This window comes from Lathamus discolor, chromosome Z (assembly GCF_037157495.1).
Source record: "Lathamus discolor isolate bLatDis1 chromosome Z, bLatDis1.hap1, whole genome shotgun sequence".
NCBI classification, from domain to species: Eukaryota; Metazoa; Chordata; class Aves; order Psittaciformes; family Psittacidae; genus Lathamus; species Lathamus discolor.
Genome location: NC_088909.1, coordinates 50,275,167 through 50,292,067, shown reverse-complemented (window position 1 = coordinate 50,292,067; position 16,901 = coordinate 50,275,167). Strand labels below are relative to the sequence as shown.

The following is a 16,901-nucleotide window of genomic DNA, read 5'->3' as shown; positions in this document are numbered from 1 at the left end:
TTTGTATTAATCAGGCACACATCAAGCAAATGGCAAGCAAGCAACTTGTGGACAACTACCACAGCACAGGAAAGAGGTAGATGGGATACACAAAAGGCAATTCTGACCCTAGGAAACACAACTTGGCAACACTTGGTCCCCTGCTTGACAGAGAACAGTAAGAAAATAGTTTAAATCTTCTTCAAAATATAAAAATATCTAGTATCTCACGAGCAGTTTTTTTTAATAAGATATATAAACCTGAAAACTTCCAGCACAAATAACTACATATTGGTAACAAGCTAATGGGAAAGATATTAACAATATTGTTTCATATCTACCTTTGTTCACCTCTGGATTTTCATGTATGGTTGTTTCCTTAAATAAAAGAAAAACAGTATCAAAGTTCTAGATAAGATGAATGCACAATTTTAATTCAATTACACACCGAAATTACAGGCAAATTCTGTCCAAAGTTTACCCTGACTTTGAACAGGTATTTTAAAGGCTAACAACATGCACTTACATAGTTTTTCCAGAGCTGTGTCCTTTTATTGGTACAGGACAGGCAAGGGTCTATTAAGCTATACTGTTGCAAGCAGAGATGGCAATCAGGCACAGGCACTTTCTATGTACTACAAAACAACAGGAACAACAACAACAAAAAAACACCACACCATTCTTACTGCCATTGACATGCTTACTTTTTCCTCCTTCTGCACCACTTGATCGACAGATGCACGAGAGAGACTTTCAGCATCAGCAGCCACTTGCACATCTGGTATATTCACAGGTATTTCCAGCTGTAAAAATAATTTAAAAAATATTTCAGTTCCTCAGCCCCAGAAGAAAATCTGTCAAATCCAAGTTTTTTTATAAACCACATGTAATTAGCAGATCTTAAACAATTAGTGGGATCCTTCCCAAAAATCAAGTCTTACACTACACACTTTCTGATTTAAGAAAGCAGCATTTGTGTGAACTGGAGACAGTGCTGCTTGTAAGTAATTGAAAACATCAGATAACCTAAGACTTTGGGTTTAGTTGTTTATTATTCCACCGAACTAAGTTATGCAGCTGAGATCTTCCATGATGGCTGTTTACTTCAAATGGGTTTTGCTAGTTTTCACATTTTTCTGCTTTTTAAGTCTTCAGGAAATTAAAAACAGCTCAGCCTCTTTCCAAAGACAGACTAGGGAATACACACCTCCCTACTCCCCACCCCCCATTACTTTACCTATTTATTTTTTTCTTCTTCTCCTTTAACACTGTCTTTCCACTGAGAGCTTTAGATATTTGGTATTTTCAGACACAAGGAATTGAAATTTGGCATAAAGGTTGTGGTATTTCTAGTGAGGTTCTTATGAAAAACACTACTCGACCTGAATAGCTTTCAAAGGCTTGCACTTTTTATAGATGCTTTCCACTGATCTATTTAAACTTGACAACAGCTGAGTCCTCAGGTATCTAACCATATTCCTTCTTTACTAGAACTCATGGCTCCTATGTGTTAAATCAGCAAACGCATGTGATATATATTCCACATCTTTGAAACTAAGGGATTCAGAAAAACTTTCTGTGCAGGAACTTTGCTGTCCAATACTGTTCTAGAGTCACGCTTGGTGTTTTAACTGAGCTTTAATTTTTTTACTCTTTCATCCGTAGAAAGAAACAGTGTGATAAATTCACTAGACAAAGATAAAAAAAAATAATAAAATCAAGATGTCAGTGAGAAGAGAGGAAGATGACTCTTCCTCTTGTAACCAAAAAGAACTGGAGTGAGTGAAAAGTAGTGATGAAAACCTCAGGCACGAACTGAACAGGTCAGATAAACAGATTCAGAGCAAAGCAAAAAGAAAAAAAAAACAAAAAAAAAAGCTGTGAAGACATATCACTGAGATAAGACAGGCCAGAAAGGCCAAAAAATGCAAAGATAGGGAAAAAGAGTAGACAAATGTCTAAACCTCTGAATGCAACCCCTTTCAAAGGCCTTGAACAGAGTCCCAGACTTCAATAGTTCCCCGATAACAAGTATGCCAATTCCTCTCTAGTGACTGGTCTTAGTAGATGTGGTACCAAGTCTTTCTACAGTCTAACAATCTTGAGTTCTATTCTAGTCTAACAGCATAATTAAAACATGGGCCTGCACTCTAGGCTTAGTTTCCATCTCTGCAAATTGTCCACAAAGAATAAAAAAGTAACTTTCAAAAACTGGACCTTAGACTGATGTAGTATTCTGTTCAAAACCATGTGCCAGATAACATCCCTGCTACTCTCAGTGCCATTGTTAATAACTTGTACTAAACCGGGAGAAACTCCAGTATTTATGAGACTGTATTAGAATAAAAGCTTTTTAAACAATCAAAACAAAAGTACATATGCAGAACACAGCTACATGATACCTCTTCCATGGTTTCCTCTATCTGAACAGGAATAGGTTTTGGAGATCGAAGACCTTTAGGAACAAACACTGGAGCTTTGTTTACTTCTTCTGGTGCAAAGCATTCATCTTCATCCTCAGGCTCAAAGTCGTCTGCCTCCTCCTCCTCCTCCTCTTGAGAAGCCCGGAGGGTCACCAAGGTTATCTTTGAACTTTTGTGCTCCTTCCCTGATTTCTTTCTATGTACAGTTTTCAAACTTTTGCCTCTAGTAACTCTCAGTTTAACTTCTTGCCTTTGATTCCCCTTCTCACTGCAACCAGGCTCACACTCAGAAGAAGAGGCAGTAGTTCTTAGCTCAGAGACATGTTTTGGCCGCACTATCTGTTTTGATGGCCTCCTAGACTGCCTTCTAAAGTAAAGGACAAAAGCACGTTTAAAAAACAACATCCAACACATTCCAAACAAAGGGGTACTACAAATGAAAACAAACTCAATGAATAAAAAGGGATCACTGTAACCAACAATACAATCTATTTACTTCCTAGTGTAAAGTGACAAAAATGCATCCACATACTGTTTAATCAGAAATCCTAATTTCTTCATGTATGCAAAAAATACTGATTATCAATCTGTAATAAGCAGTTTCAGAGCTTTGGAAAGCTGCACAATTAAATTTACAAGATACAGAATTCTTTGATTAGAAAAGCATGAATTCATTTTGATTTTGAGGGATGTGTAAGTCAAATGCTTTTTATCTCATGGGAACATTTCCAGTTCTCTTTTGCTAAAGCTGTTCTAGGAGCCCCAAACTGTCACATTTCAGTTGATCAGACTAATGTCTAGAAACTAGAACTGTTAGATAACTAATTATCTGCTCCAGTTTGTCAGACAGCAATCTCTTCCCTCATCAGCTGCTGTTTCCCTCCTCAAAATGATGGGCACCACCACTTTGAGTACCAAAAGTAATTCCAAACATCCCCCAAAACAACATCCTCCTTTGTAAACTGTTGTGGAGAGGAAACAAATAGCAGCAGAGGACATTTCCACAGACTTTGTTTAGACTAATCCCACAATCTCTGTGCCCCCAGTACTAGTAATACCATGTCTTCCCCTTTAAAATCAGTAATTCCTATTGAAACCACAGGTAAACCTGTTATGGGCTGGCAAGAGTGCTGGCTGAGTCCATTTTATGAGTGCAGGCAGGGTAAGAGACAGAGAGAAATCTGCATGCATCTGGCAGACCTCAGATGAAAGACAATGACTGACATCCTGCATGCACTCATGTAACACTATGCAAAATAATGACTAATAACTACATTTTGAAAACAAAAGCCAAAACCATTGAACTGAGCTTCCAAGTAAAAATTAGTTGTTTTACCTTGTGAGATTGTCTGATTTTTTTTCTCTTGAGACAGAAAGCTGAGAATCCTCTTGTTCTACTTGACTCTCACTCTCTGATGATATCTTTGGAGACTGGAGTCTACTATCCTGCCTCATTCTCTTACAAGATGCTTCTCCAGCAGAGTCTGTAAAATCGTGTTTTCTTGTAGTCTCCGAGAAGGAGGCAGCTTCCACTATGTTACTAGATTTTAGCTGAATGGAGGAGACAATTACTGCTGTATTAAGTGCCAAACTTTTTAAACTGTTTTTGAGGCCAAAAAGATTAAAAGAAATAAATTTAAGGTTCTTGAAAACATGTCCGGCTGTCATCTCTGACAGCTTAGGACATTCCTCCCCATTTTCTAAAATTCTGGGCTCTATAGCAGAAGCATCATTAGATGGTATTATCTATAATGCCAGTGCTGTGGTTTGTTAACAGATCAAGGCCATGCTCAGCTTATTAAGAGCAGCAACTTTTCAGAAGCTAGAAAGATGAATAATTTTCTAAAATGACCTCTTAAAGAAAAATCTGAAGGAAAGAAAAAAGTATTTTCTGCCCTAGGAACAAATTAGGAAGAAGAAACTACAACAGTTTACAGAATGGCATTTAAATATTAATCTAAACACACACACAGAAACATATCCCAGGATACAAAAATCATCAGCATTTATGGCTACTGGGCTAAAATATTATGTTAACTGTAAGATTTTAGTCATCCATCTAGAAAATAAGGAACACCAGATAAACTTCAAGTATTGCAATGTTAGACAAAGAAAGAACTAATCTGGGCTAGGTTAGACCTGTTGAGCAAATTCAAGCAGAAGATCTGAATTTTGTTCACATACACTTCAACTTGTAAATATATGGATTTTAGGTAGTATCTGATGTCAGACAGCTGCCTTAATTTCCATTGTTCACTTAATAACAGATATTAAATTAACTGTTAACAGTGTGGGCATGTATTTATGATAATGCAGACTTCTGACTATATAAACTGTAAAACTGAGGAGAACAGCGTACATTAAATGTTTCCACAGTCTTTCAGGTTCTAAGTCCATTTATTCAGCATCATTTCCAACAGTGAATTAAAAAAAAGGGAAAAAAAAAAAGAAAAAAGGATCACATTAAACTTTCCCAGTCATACACTGGATTTCTGCACCGCCTATGGTTCTTAGAACTTAAACACAAGAATTGAATGATAAATTGGCTCAAAACACAAGATCAACACTTACCACTGACACACTTGGTTTTTCTAACATCGAACACTCTTCTGTATTTCTGTTAGAGTTGTCCTCTTCTCTGTTCTCCCTTTCTTCAGGGCAACCCCTTTTTCTAGTAACACTCACTAGGTTTGGCCTTGAGCGCCAATGGAATTCATTCTCTTGATAAAAAGGTTTTGCATCACTCTGTTTACATTCTTCTCCAGAGCTTAGTTCACTGTTGGACCTACAAAAGTATTTTTCAAATTCTACTTCTCACAAACTACAAAACATACACTCTACAAGCTTGGCTTGCTACCAAATATCAGTACTTCCATCTAAAAATGAACTCAGGTTCATTTTTACAACTTTCATTTGTTTAGTTGGTGAAGAAAAAAAAAAAAGGAAAAAAAGGAAGAAAAAAACCAACGTGAAAAGCAGATAACTTGATTTTCTACAGTACTGTGCCTTTCTGATTATTTTTGGAAAATCCGTTTTGAAGCAAAACAACATTAAGAAGTTGTACTACCACTTTTAAACAGGATTAAATTCTTACATCTGCTCAAGCACATTCAGATCAGCAAGACACAAATCTTGGGCTTTTAAACTTTCATCTGGTAACTACAGATCAGTCCCTGGGAAAGTGATGGAACAACTAATCCTGGAAACCACTTTCAGACACACAAAACCCAGGAAGGTCACTTAAGAAGAGTCAGCATGGATTTACAATGGGGAAAACATGCTTAACCAACTTGATAACCTTTAATGATTAAATGACTGGCTCAATAGATGAAGGAAGAGAACATACTACTACCAATAATTATAATGGGAAATAACAAGGGGAGAGAATATATAACTGAAAGGGGAAAAGGAAAACAATAACCAGCAGTGGCGGTGAGCAGTACAATTGCTCACTACCCACTGACTGATACCTAGCCCCATGCAAGCAGCAATCAGTTTATATACTGGGCATGACGTGCTGTGGTATGGAATACCCCTTTGGCTACTTTGAGTCAGGTGTCCTGTCTCTGCTTCCTCCTGGCTTTTTGTGTCAGGCAGAGCATGAGATACTGAAAAGTCCTTGATCGGCGTAAGCATTACTTAGCAGCAACTAGAAACATCAGTGTTATAAGCCTTGCTGTCAGGCTGAAGTCAAAAACACAGCACTGCACCAGCTACTAAGAAGGAGGAAAGTAACTCCTGCAGCTGAACCCAGGACAGGGACATGAAGAAGTATGGGCTGGATGCATCCCGTTCTGGGCTGCAGCAGACAAGGAGGTGCACTGAAACTGATCAAATGGCCAGTCTTAGAGGTTTGTGATCAGTGGCCCACAGGCTAGTTGGAGACCAGTAACTAAGAGTGTACCCTATGGATCAATGCTGCATCCAATCCCTGTCCTGTTTAATATCTTCATTAATGATAAAATTGATGGGGCAGAGCATACCTCCAGCAAATCTGCAGGTTACACAGAACTGGGAGTAGTTGCTGATACACCAGAAGGTTGTGCTGCCATCCAGAAGCACACGGAGAGGCTGGAGAAATGGGCTGACAGGAATCTCATGAAGTTTAACAAGGAGAAGCGCGAAGTCCTGCACCTAGGGAGGAACAACCCCAGGCACCAGGACATGCTGGGGGCCACCCAGACTAAAAGCAGCAGGGCAGAGAAGAAACCTGGGAGGCCAGGTGCACACCAAACTGAACGTGAGCCAACAATGTGTCCTGGTTACAAAGAAGACTAATGGTATCCTGGGCTGCATTAGGAGAAGCATTGCCAGCAGACTAAGGGAGATGATCCTCACCTCACATGCAGTGCTGGTGAGGCCACATCTGCACTACTTTGACCAGTTATAGGCTCACTAGTATGAGACATAGAAATACTAGGTATGACCCATCAAAGGGCAATAAAGATGTTGAAAGGCCTGAAGCATCTCTCCTGTGATGAAAAACTGAAAGAGTGGGGACAGTTCAGCCTGGAGATGGAGAAGACTCAGAGGGATCTCTTCAATAGCTATATAAAAACCTAAATGGAGGGTGCAGAGAGGACAGAGCTGGGGTCTTTCAGTGGTGCCCAGTGACAGGACCAGAGGCAACAGGCACAAACTGAAACACAAGAGGATCTTTCTGAACATCAGAAAATACCTTTCCACTGTAATTGAGCACTGGCACAGTTATCCAGAGAGCCTGTGGAGTCTCCACCTTTGGCAATAATCAAAAGGCATCTGGGCAAGGTATGGGGCAACCAGCTGCAGATGGCCCTGTGCGAGCAGGTAATCTCCGGAGGACACTTCCAACCTCAACCATTCTGTGAAATTCTGCCATCACAGGAGCCAAGAGGATTGTATGGCAAGGCCCTTTTCTTGTTAGCACAAAGACTCTGGGATATGATTTCAATGCAAGTTATGGAAGAGATTTTACACAGAGGCTTGGAGACAAATGGAAACGGGAAGCTAATTTCAGAAAACAACACAAGTAAATTGAGTTGAAGATGCTCTGTATCTGTTAAGATTGAACAAAATGTAGCTTATAACATAATCCAGAGCTGTTACACCTAAATGGCACTATTTGCTTCGTACTGCATGTACATAAAAAGTATCCCCTTGACCAAAGAATTAGGACACTGCACATTGTTGCATGAATTTCTCCTGCTGGAAAGATAAAGTGAAGACGTAGAATACATCTTAGGCAGCAAGCCTTCATGTTATTCTACCTACCACTTGGCAATTAAAGTGACTGCAAAACACACTGCTCAGTCTTTCTTTCAACAGACCACATTTCTAGTGCATTGTGCCCTAAGAACTGTACCCTGTCTCAGAAATCCAGTCAGCTAAACTCTGATTATTTGCTTCTACGCTCTCCTGCGAAGTTATCTTCTAAAAAGGAAAACAACCTTGAGAAGAAGTCTGTCAAAAACTCTTAGATTACCTAAGGATGCCACCTAGTGACCTTCACAGTGTACCTAGTACAGCTCAGAATCTAACACTTCAAAAAGCAAATGCTGAATGAAAACAACTGGACAAATAAAAAAAGCTCTTAAAAAGCTTTGTGTATTTTGCCAACAAGAAACTTTACCTTTCTGAGGTATCCTGAATGCTTCCTATTGTATCTTCAGATAGCTGTTCTTCTGCCTTATTGTGGCAGTCAGGTGGCATTTTAGAGGAACAAAGTGTTTCTGACTTCCTGCTTTTCAGATTTATGTCTAGACTGTCATCCTTGGCCAAACTCCCCACAGACAGCAGTATTTCCATGTCATCCTTTGAGTTGAGGGGGAAGAAAACAAACAAATAAACAAAAAACCAAACAGAATTAGCACAATATATATCACCTGTAAAATAAAGCATTGCAAGTTATGATCAAGACCTCAACCTGAGCCAAAATTTCACTTCAGAGCTTCCAAGAGCAACAACCAAGGAGTTTAGAAGAAAACCAGCTACAGAAATATGACATGCAAGTAACCTCATGTATCACGAACATGACTGAAATTTCAAATTTTAAGTGAGATCTTTCAGATTTGGTAACAGAAATACACATATTACCAATGTGACTGAGGGGTGACCTCATCAATGTTTACAAATATGTAAAGGGTGAGTGTCAGGATGATGAAGCTAGGTTTTTTTCAGTGATGTCCAGTGATAGGACCAGGGGCAATGGGTGTAAACTGGAGCATAGGAGGTTCCATGTGAACATCAGGAAAAGCTTTTTTACTATGAGAGTGACAGAGCACTGGAACAGGTTGTCCAGGGGCGTTGTGGAGTCTCCTGCGTTAGAGATATTCAAGGCCTGCCTGGACAAGTTCCTGTGTGATGTACTCTAGGTTACCCTGCTCTTGCAGGGGGGCTGGACTAGAGGATCTTTTGAGGTCCCTTCCAACCCTTGGGATTCTGTGATTCTGTGTTACTAACAGAATTTTAGAAGACTTCATATTAGAGTGCAAATATTAAACAAGCATGTATTCTTACTAGTCCGAAATGAATTTATGCACTTAAACAGCTTACTCGGATGTCCTACAAACAGCTGGTGCAGAACCAATCATCAGAAAGCATAGTCAGAAATCTCTGAAAGGATTCTCACTTTTGAGGAAGGAGGTTCCTCAGATTCTTCTGCTACAGGCAGATTTTCTCCTTTATTTGCTTCTTCCTCAACTGGAGCAGCAAGGGTTTGTGTCACTGGAGATTCTTTTTCCCTATATGCTCTTTTTAGGTTCGGTCTAATTCTTGGAAATGTTTTCCTCATGAATTGTCCTGATCCCAGAGCACTCAGCTTGCCTTCTTGGGAAGTGGATTTTTCAGCACTAGTGAATTTAAAGCAAATAAATAAACCAAACCAAAATTATGTCACTTGACTTTGGCTGGGAGAGGACAAAACCAATTCTGAATTCATAAAGTTTGAATCAACAGTTATACAAAAGGGTTAAAGACTGATACACCGCTTTGTTTAAAATAGAGACAATTATCTTTTCAAATGCGTATTTCTTATTTTGGGCATTTACCATTAACATGCAAGGATGAATAAAAGGATTTCTTTGTCAAGGCATTTTTAATAAAGCAAAAAGTTGTGTTGCTAACCATACCAACATTAAAGTATCTGCAGCCTAATGAATGCTTAAGAGCTTATTTTAACAAGAACAGCAGTAAAATAGGAGAGCACACTGGAGTCAACAAAAGACACATCTCTCACATTTTGCACAGTTCCTACGTGTTTCATGTATAATTGCAGTATACGCAAATACAAACTAAATGAAACAAAAGCATGGTCCAGAAGAGCTATGAGCTCATGCAGATCAACTATGTACCAGATAAACACTGACAAGTAGTTCAACCTTGCTAGAAGTGTGCTCTGAAAGCATGGGAAGAAGCTGCCTATAGGTGCTGAAAATTAAATGCTGGGGAAAGACAGGTAACAAGGAATAAAAGAATTGACATATGCAAAGGTATGTCATGCACCATATAAACGTTTTTCAAATGTGGTTTTGCTAAACTCTAGCCTCACCTGCTTTGTTCACACAATGTGTTTTCAGAAATACAGGGCACCTGAGGTACCTCTTCCTGCTTCTGTTCCTCTTTGCCCAATACATCTGCTTGACACAATACAGCTTCACTTTTACCCTTTAATTTGCAATTGGGAAAAAGAAAAAGCATGGAGACAAGCAAGTTATTTAACCAAACTTGTATAAAAACATACAAACTACAGATCTCCGTGCTATTTTACCAATCTGAATAAAAAAAAGAATCCCATTTTATTTATTGAGAGTAATCTGCCTAAGCACATATTTCAATTTACAGACAAGTATGAACAGAAGTCTTAGTCCTGGGCTATATAGAATTAGGCTCTTAAATGCTATATGCACCCAAGCATTATGGGTTCTATTTAGCACAGCTCTACTTAGCGTTCCATCAGCTCTATGGAAACAAAACACTTTGGCAAATGGAAAAACCTTTTAAAACTGGACACTGCAGAGAACAACACAGACACATGCAAGCCACTATAACCTCATATTCATAAGGCTTTATTACTTTTATTTCTGTATTTGCCATACTAATTCCAGAAATAAGCCACTCAAATATGTTCCTCCACACTTCAGGTCCATGACAGCTTTATTAGTACTGAAGAGCATCAGACCTCTTGTGGTTCTACAGATTTCCATAGCACAGAGTAAATGTACATGCCTGGTCCACAGGTCTAGAATAGCCAAAGCTGAACTGCAAACAACTACCTCAGCTAGGGGTTAGCTGACACTCTGGCACTAAGAGGCAAATTACTGATGCAGTACACTTGCACTCTTCTCTGGGAACATGGCACATAAGTACTCCAAGCTAGGTCTACACAGATGCAAGAACAAAACAGCTGTAACCACTCAAAAAAGAAAAAAAAAGGAGTCACTCTTAGAAAGCTCAGTTATGTTCGAGATCTAAAGCAAGTTTATGCAGTCACGCCTACACCACTGGCATGATTCATGAGCAACCCACAAAAGGGTTACAGAGATTTCATCATACTGGCATGGCTTTCAAGGATTTCAGTACCTTTTACAGTGCCTAGTAAAGTGTCTGTGGGGACACAGTATAGGTGAATGACTCAGTTTACCTGTGTAAAGTAGACAAGTGTCAGGGACTGCTGTGGTGAAGCCAAAGCTTACCAAATTAGTAAGACTTAAAAGAAAAAAAAAAGCCAACAAAAAAACCAACAACCACCAGGAAAATGAATATCCTGTACCTTTGCTTAATATTCTACACTAGATTCCTCAATAGAGATTTGATTCATCCAAACAGGAAAGATAAAGAAGCTAATACTTCTATATTGCAATACCACAAAAAATCATGTCAGTCAGGTGAAGTTCCTGACAACCAGAAAAAAGGAAATATAACTCCCATTTTCAAGAAGGGGAAAATGGATGACCTGGGGAATTACAGACCAGTCAGTCTCACCTCTGTGCCTGGCAAAATCTTGGAGCACATTCTCCTGGAAGGCATGCTAAGGCACATGAAAAACAACAAGGTGCCTGGTGACAGCCAGCATGGCTTCACTAAGGGGAAATCCTGCCTGACCAATCTGGTGGCCTTCTATGGCTACGGAACTGATGGACAGGGGTAGAGCAGTTGATGTCATCTACCTGGCCTTGTACAAAGCGTTCAACACTGTCCCACATGACATCCTTGTCTCTACATTGGAGAGACATCAATTTGATGGATGGGCCACTCGGTGGATAAAGAACTGGCTGGATGACTGCACGCAAAGAGTTGTGGTCGACAGCTCAACGTCTGGCTGGAGACCAGTAACGAGGGGTGTCCCTCAGGGATCGCTGTTGGGACCGGTCTTGTTTGACATCTTTTTGGTGACATGGACAGCGGGATTGAGTGCGCCCTCAGCAACTTTGCAGGTGACATCAAGCTCTGTGGTTCGATTGATAAGCTGGAGGGAAGGGATGCCATCCAGAGGGACCTTGATACGCTTGTAAGTTGGGCTGATGCCAGCCTTATGAAGTTCAACCATGCCAAGTGCAAGGTCCTACACCTAGGTCAGAGCAAGCCCAGGCACAGCTACAGGCTGGGCAGAGAAGAGATTCAGAGCAGCCCTACGGAGAAGGACGTGGGGGTGTTGGTCGATGAGAAACTTAACATGAGCAGGCTTCAGCGTGTGCTTGCAGCCCAGAAAGCCAACTGTATTCTGGGCTGCATCAAAAGCAGCATGACCAGCAGGTCAAAGGAGGTGATCCTGCCCCTCTACTCTGCTCTTGTGAGACCTCACCTGGAGTATTGTGTGCAGTTCTGGTGTCCTCAATATAAGAAGGACATGGAGCTGTTGGAACAAGTCCAGAGGAGGGCCACGAGGATGATCAGGGGACTGAAGCACCTCCCATATGAAGACAGGCTGAGAAAATTGGGGCTGTTCAGCCTGGAGAAGAGAAGGCTGCGTGGAGACCTCATAGCAGCCTTCCAGTATCTGAAGGGGGCCAGTAAGGATGCTGGGGAGAGACTCTTTATTAGGGACTGCATTGACAGGACAAGGGGTAACAGGTTTAAACTTAAACATGGGAAGTTACTGTAAGGGTGGTGAGGCACTGGAATCGGTTGCCCAAGGAAGTTGTGAGTGCTCCAGCCCTGGCAGTGTTCAAGGCCAGGATGGACAGAGCCTTGGGTGAGATGGCTTAGTGTGAGGTGTCCCTGCCTCTGGCAGGGGTGCAGGACCTTGATGATCTTAAAAGGTCCTTTCCAACCCTGACTATTCTATGATTCTATGAATATAAAACACATTTTTATTCTACTGTTTACATTAAATGTGGCGTACTCCTTTTCTCTATAATGCAATCCAATCAAAATCAGAACTTCATATTCCAGAAGACACTAACAGCATAAGTTGTAGACTTCACTGATTTCATCATATTGGATGGCTTTCAAGGATTAATACAGTGCCTTTCACAGTGCCTAGTAAAGTGTCTGCTGAGGTACCTGCAATACGTCAACATACCAGTGTTTGGGGATTTTTTTTCATCCAGTATAGCAACTCAGCTTCAGGAAATGCAACCTAGATATTCCAATTTAACTTCATAAAAATAGAACATACAACTCAGAACCATCCTTTTGAACACAAAGCACTTATTAATACTTACAATGAGAGTACTGGCAGACTCGTTTTCTTGCAACACTGACTGCTCTGCTTCAGGATTTTTCTCCATCTTCTTTTCTGATATTTGTAATTCCTTCCTTACAACAGCTCTTACCAAGTTTGGCTTGTACCTCTGGAATCTGCGCCGTACTAACTGGGCAGGTTGAAGAGGTGTTTGTTTACGTTCTCCAGTGCTATTTTTGCTATCAGTGCAAAGTCAGACAGAAAAAAAAATCCGCAACTTAATTCAAAAGCACATTATTAACAAACACAGGTTCATTATATGTAAATATAAAAAACAACCGAGTTTTTAAAAGAAACCACGTAAAAGTAAGTTCTGCTGAGTTTGAGTTGCAAACATGAAACTTGGTTTCTCCATATATTTCTGTCCTGCATTCAGCTGCAGCAGCTATTTTTCCCCTTCTTAGCAGCTGCTGCAGTGCTGTGGTTTCAACTTTAGTCTTAGAACAGTGTGGTTAACACACCAATGGTCTTAGCTGTTGGCTCTGTAGTGTTTACTCTGATCAAGGACTTTTCATCGTATGCTCTGCCAGTGAGGAGGGGCACAGGAAGCCAGGAGAAAGCAGGGACAGGACACCTGACCCAAAGTAGCCAAAAGGGTATTCCATATCACAGCACTTCATGACCAGTATATGCGCTGAGGGGAGCTACCTGGAAAGGCAGATCACTGCTCGGGCTGGGCATGGTATCTGTCAGCATGTGGTGAGCAATCGTATTGTGCAGCACTTGCGTTTATTGTTTTCTTTCCCCTTTTAGTTTTATATTCTCCCCCCTTGTTATATCCTTTATCGTCATTATTATTGGTGGTAGCAGTAGTGATTTGTGTTATACCTTTGTTACCGGACTGTTCTTATCTCAGCCCGTGGGAGTTACATTCTTTCATTTCTCCTCCCCACCCCTCCAGGAGCCAGGGGAGAAGAAAGTGTGGCAGAGTGAGCGAGCAGGTGCATGGTGCTAAACTACCCGCTGGGCTTATACCATGACAATTTCAAAGCACTGGTCTCCATCTACTTCCACAACAGAATTTACATACTGGAGGCATTAACTTACTGTCTGCCTACTACTATAAAGTCAAAGTGATTTTCACATGGTTTCTCTCATACCAAACTAGTGTTCCTCTGCTTACATGAAATGAATTTAACGTTTCAGATGATGAAACAGCTATAAAATGAATGCTCACTAATTTAATGTTTAACATAGAAGTAACTGGAATTTTAGTATCACTGGTGTTAAATCTATGAGAACTAAGATTTCATTAAGTATTTTTATTAGATTTTCTTTGCCAGTTGGCAATCCATTGGCACGATTTCCTTTAAAATACTTTAATTGTGTAAATTAAGAAACAAAAGTAGCTAAGCCCTTACTCTGCATTACTGGCCGAGGTGTCATCTTGGCTAATTTTGGGTAGACAAGACATGAGTTCACCGTCCTCTGATCTTGAAATTTTCTCTGGGGACTTACAGCTTGGGCTGTCAGAAACCTCATGAGAGCCAGATTTCTCCTTTCCTAAGAGTTCCAATGGTTGCAGTACTTGATGTTTTCCTGCATTCTGAAAAAAGTAAACACAAAAACCAGGGAAAAGTTATGATACTAAACCGAAAGGAGACATTACGATACCCACAAAGTCCAGTACTATGTACTCCCTGAAGTGTTCCCTTGAAAAAACCCTCTAACTTTTCACTAATAATTTCCTAGTCTTTCCAGGACAAACACAAATTTGTTTATTTAAAACAAAATATAAATCTACATTTCTTCTCTGCCATGTTCTATTAACTTCTCTTTCTTCTCCATCAACTCTACAAGGCCACCTCAAGTCAGAAAGACATTTGGACACATAACAAGAGATACAGAATGGATGTAATCTTTTTCTCCTCACACACAACCAAGTAGAAAGTATAGTTTTAATGCGGAAAAATTTAGCTTTTGAAAAAATTGATTCAAAAAAATATTAACTTTGTATTGCTTAAATCATCAGTATTTAATTTCACAAACCCAAAAGTTCAAACATAACCAAAAAAGGGGAAAAAGAAAAAAGTGCCTTACATCTGTATCAGGAAGGATGCTACATTCACTGTCACACTGCGTCAAACTTCCTTCCATGTAGGTATCTTCCTGTGATACACCTGTATTATTTACATCCAGCACTTTCTTTCTACTAGCTGCCATATTTAAATTTGGCTTGGGTCTCTGGAATCGACTCTTTAGTAACTGAACTGATGACACAACAGTTTTCTCCTCTTCCTTCTGAGGACTAGACTCCCTACAAAAACAAACAGAACAGCTGAAGGCATAGGACAACAGTGGTACTCCAAGTAATGAATGACATACTTGTATGTATTTCTCTTCAATACAGAAGCAAAGCTCAGATAGTGTTTTCGTCAATTCTTCGGGACACAGGGGAGGGCCTAAAAAACTTAGGAGGATTGGCCAGGTTAATAAATGGTTAAAAGGGTGGTGTCATAGTCAGGGGTTTGGGCGTCTTGAACACTGGACCCAAGTTTGTAGGCCAGGTCTACTGGGGGCTGGTGGAGCTGGTATGATAAAGAAGGGGAAGAGCAGTTTTGGTAGGAGGCTTGCCAGACTATTCAAGGAGGCTTTAAACTAGATGTGTTGGGGGAGGGGGGCATCATTCCATCCCAACACACCCAGTCAGTTGCCAGCACCTAGAATAAATGCTCGGAGCAATGTAAATATATTCCAGCTGGTCCAGCCAACAAGCCGGCTTCATTTGTAGCTTGGCTCAGATGCCTCTATACAAACGCCTGTATCATGGGGAACAAAGAAGAGAAATCAGAGGTGTGTGCACGTCTACAGGGGTATGATATAACAGGCATCACGGAAACATGGTGGGATGGCTCCTATGACTGGAGTGTTGGAATGGAGGGTTACAGGCTCTTTAGAAAAGACAGGCCCGGCAGGCGGGGAGGGGGAGTTGCCCTTTATGTTAGGGATAGGCTGGAGAGTATGGAACTCTGTCTGGGGACAGGTGAGCAGTTTACAGAGAGTTCGTGGGTCAGGGTTAAAGGGAAAACAGCTATGGGAGACATTACTGTGGGGATCTGTTACAGACCACCTGATTTAGGAAAACCTGCAGATGAAGCACTCTACAGACAGATAGGAAAAGCCTCATGATCACAGGCCCTTGTTCTCATGGGGGACTTCAACTACCCTGATATCTGTTGGAATGACGGTACTGCCCGGCACAAGCAATCCAGGAGACTCCTCGATTGTGTGGAAGACAACTTCCTTCTGCAAGTCACAGAGGAGCCGACAAGGAGAGGTGACATGCTTGACCTTGCACTCACAAACAGGGATGGGCTCGTTGAGAATGTGATGCTCCAGGGCAGCCTTGGATGCAGTGATCACGAGATGGTCAAATTTGAGATCCCCCAGGACAGTGAGAAGAGCGTGCAGCAAGCTCACTGCCCTGGACTTCAAAAGAGCAGGCTTTGGCCTCTTCAGGAACCTGCTTAGTAAGGTTCCATGGGACATAGCCCTGGAGGGCAGGGGGGCCCAAGACTGTTGGTTGATATTCAAGGATCACCTGCTACAAGCTCAGGAGTGCTGCATCCCAACTAGAAGGAAGTGCGGCAGGAGGGCCAGGAGACCTCCTTCGATGGATAAGGAGCTGCTGAGGAAAATTCAAATAAAAAAGAGGCTTATAAAAAGTGGAAGCAAGGACAGGCGGCCTGGGTACAGTACAGGGATGTTGTCCGGGAACCTAGGGACTAGGTTAGGAAGGCTAAGGCCCAGTTAGAATTAAACTTGGCTAGGGATGTGAAAGGTAACAGGAAGGGATTCTACAGGTACGTAGCATATAAAAAACAGACTAGGGACAACAC

General features: G+C 40.9%; 1 protein-coding gene across 1 annotated transcript in view; it reads right to left on the bottom strand.

The window, feature by feature from the left end:
* BDP1 (B double prime 1, subunit of RNA polymerase III transcription initiation factor IIIB) overlaps positions 1-16,901 on the bottom strand; it is a 58,621-nt gene that overhangs the window by 15,793 nt on the left and 25,927 nt on the right. Inside the window, exons 20-31 of the mRNA XM_065662237.1 lie at positions 15,103-15,319; positions 14,424-14,608; positions 13,043-13,241; positions 9,928-10,043; positions 9,010-9,229; positions 8,011-8,192; positions 4,974-5,187; positions 3,739-3,953; positions 2,382-2,769; positions 684-782; positions 506-568; positions 321-357 (exon numbers count right to left, since the gene is read on the bottom strand). Of these exons, the coding sequence (XP_065518309.1) occupies positions 321-357; positions 506-568; positions 684-782; positions 2,382-2,769; positions 3,739-3,953; positions 4,974-5,187; positions 8,011-8,192; positions 9,010-9,229; positions 9,928-10,043; positions 13,043-13,241; positions 14,424-14,608; positions 15,103-15,319 (2,135 nt within the window). The remainder of the gene's footprint in view (positions 1-320; positions 358-505; positions 569-683; positions 783-2,381; positions 2,770-3,738; positions 3,954-4,973; positions 5,188-8,010; positions 8,193-9,009; positions 9,230-9,927; positions 10,044-13,042; positions 13,242-14,423; positions 14,609-15,102; positions 15,320-16,901) is intronic.